Below are 2500 nucleotides of genomic sequence, written 5' to 3'. Positions count from 1 at the left end.
TTTTTTAAACATTTTTAATTATGTTATTCTTGCATGTTTTTTGTGAATACTTAACATACTTTTACTTCTTTGTTTTATATTTCTACTTATGCTGATATTTTTATCTTCACTTTTAGTGACATAAAAGTGACATAATTAATATTAAATAAATAATTACATGTACAGTGTATGTATTAGTATCATGATAGCATTGAGTTATGGATGCTTATTTTTTATTCATGTTAGGAGAGAAAGACTTGTTCAAGACAAGAATGGAATAAGAGTTTGCTCAAATCTCGACAAAGAGCATGGAGTTATAGACTTCGGCAAAATGCAGCTTACAGAGAGTGCAAAAATCACTGAAATTACTATCACCAATGCTGGCTCAAATGTAGTAAAAATCAAGCGCTTTGTTGCTTTAGATGTAGCGAGTGAATTCATGCTGGAGGATAAACACAGTATAACAACTATTGGACCAAAAAACAAAGTGATTAGACTTCCTGTTGAAAAATCTTATTCAATACGTGCACTGTTCAAGCCTAGCCGCTTAGGCAACTTCAAACAAGCAATAGTGTTTGAGTTTGAAGAAGAACCAACAGCTAGAACATACCACATTGCGAGGTTTTTGACTGGACGCGGAACAAGCGAGGATGTTGAGGATATCCTACCGACAGAAAAATATCAGCATCCGAAACCTGTTGCACGCGTTGTTGATCCAACAGTCCCTGTGATTAGTGGTGAACCACCACCAAGGTTTGTGTGAATTGAGTTGTGAGTTGTCAGTTAATTAATGAATTTCTTGTGCTGTGAGTGGTTCACTCAATCTTGGTTATCAGCTCAAAATTATACCTTTTTTTGACCTTATGTCAGGGTTTGTATGCGTCTTGAAAACCCTTGAAAACCCTTGGATTCCAGAAGTCCGATTTCAAGGCCTTGAAAGTACTTCAAATCGATTTTTGGTCCTTGAAAGTCCTTGATTTTTTATTGACCAAGACTGAAAAATATCAATGCTTTAATGAAGCCATTGAAAACAAATGTTCAGGTAAACAAAGTATTAATAACGTTCTCGAATTTTGCTTGGTTTGTCGTAAATTCTTATTAAAGAAAGTCCTTGAAATTTCAAAGTAGGGTCCTGGAAAGTCCTTGAAAATCCTTGACATTTTGGCCTTAAAAAGGGTACGAACCCTGTTATGTGGCAATTGATTGCGCTAAGCGTTGCTAAGCTAAATGTTTTTTCGCCAGAAAGCGAAATTTCTCTCTGAATAAAAGAAAAAAAAACCCTGCTGTGGAAAACAGTGAAATGGCAAGAAATGTTTTTGTGATGAGGCTGCATCTGTCTGACCACAAGGTATTACACATCATCACCTCTTCATCAACTTTTTTGGATTTCGCTCGGATTTTCTCGCTTTTTTTGCTTGTATTTCGTACTTCCAAACTTTTGGAGGTTAAGGAATTTATTATTCCATTAGATATGAGACTGGTTATAGCCAACTCAGTGCCACGTGCCTCGTTGGCTATTTACATGTACCATCTCATATCCAACGTGCGTTCATGGAATAATTTATTGTTAATCTTCATCAAGTTTTTTTGATTTCACTGGGATTTTTTTGCTTTTCGTACTTCCAAACTTTTAACTTTCTTAATAAAACAATTATTCCATTGGCAGTATGTTGGATATGAGACTGGTATGCACACTTCTCATTGGTCAACAGTTGTGTTTAGATGAGAGTATGGAAACACGGCCGTGATATCCCATGAATTTTGATTGGTTACGTATTGTCAGACGCACGTTTTGATTGGTCGTTAGGAAATAAAATTATGAGCATGTGTCAAGAAAATCTATTTCAATCAAGAAGTAAAAAAACCCAGCATTTTCCTTCATTTGTTTAATTACCTTTGAGACATATTTTATAAAAGCAATAGAGGACGTTTTCCATGTTTCCATAGCCTCATCTAAACACTCGGTGGAGTTGGGAGAATTCTCGACAGTTATGCAAACCGTCGACTGCATCTCAGATTTGCATAACTGTCTGGAATTCTCCCAACTCCCCCTCGTGTTTAGATGAGGCTATGGAAACACAGAAAACGTCCTCTATTGCTTAAATTTAATATTGTTTCATTTTAAAAAAACTTGTGCTTTGTGCTTTATGGGGTATACAATCACTATGGGCACTTTTAAAATAGTTGAAACAATGAAAGCACAGTACTAGTCTGCCAGTGGCCTTGTGTTTTCATCTCTTTCTCAGTGTCTGGATACCCCAATGAAGCATTCCCTTTCTTTTTTGTTATCATGACAAAGAGAACCTTTATGCTTTTTTAAAGGGGCTAGGTCACGCTATTTTAGGTAATTTTGTTTAATTTTGTTAATTATGAGCTCTAAACGTCAAATTGGTAGAGCAAGAGTCTTTCATTTGCAAAATCACGGCAACATAACAACTGAGAATGATTTTCAAGCTTTGTAAATGACATTTTGATATAGACTGATAAAAATTTGAAAAAAGGTGGGCCGACGTTTTTCAAA

General features: G+C 35.5%; 1 protein-coding gene across 2 annotated transcripts in view; it reads left to right on the top strand.

The window, feature by feature from the left end:
* The window catches only part of LOC138011125 (putative helicase MOV-10), a 24525-nt gene that overhangs the window by 1662 nt on the left and 20363 nt on the right, over window positions 1-2500 (top strand). For both annotated transcript variants that reach the window (XM_068858108.1, XM_068858109.1), the window contains exon 3: window positions 226-732. In XM_068858108.1, the coding sequence (XP_068714209.1) occupies window positions 226-732 (507 nt within the window). The remainder of the gene's footprint in view (window positions 1-225; window positions 733-2500) is intronic.

This window comes from Montipora foliosa, chromosome 7 (assembly GCF_036669935.1).
Source record: "Montipora foliosa isolate CH-2021 chromosome 7, ASM3666993v2, whole genome shotgun sequence".
Taxonomy (NCBI): domain Eukaryota; kingdom Metazoa; phylum Cnidaria; class Anthozoa; order Scleractinia; family Acroporidae; genus Montipora; species Montipora foliosa.
Note: the sequence above shows the minus strand (reverse complement) of the source record. Positions and strands in the feature narration are given on the sequence as shown.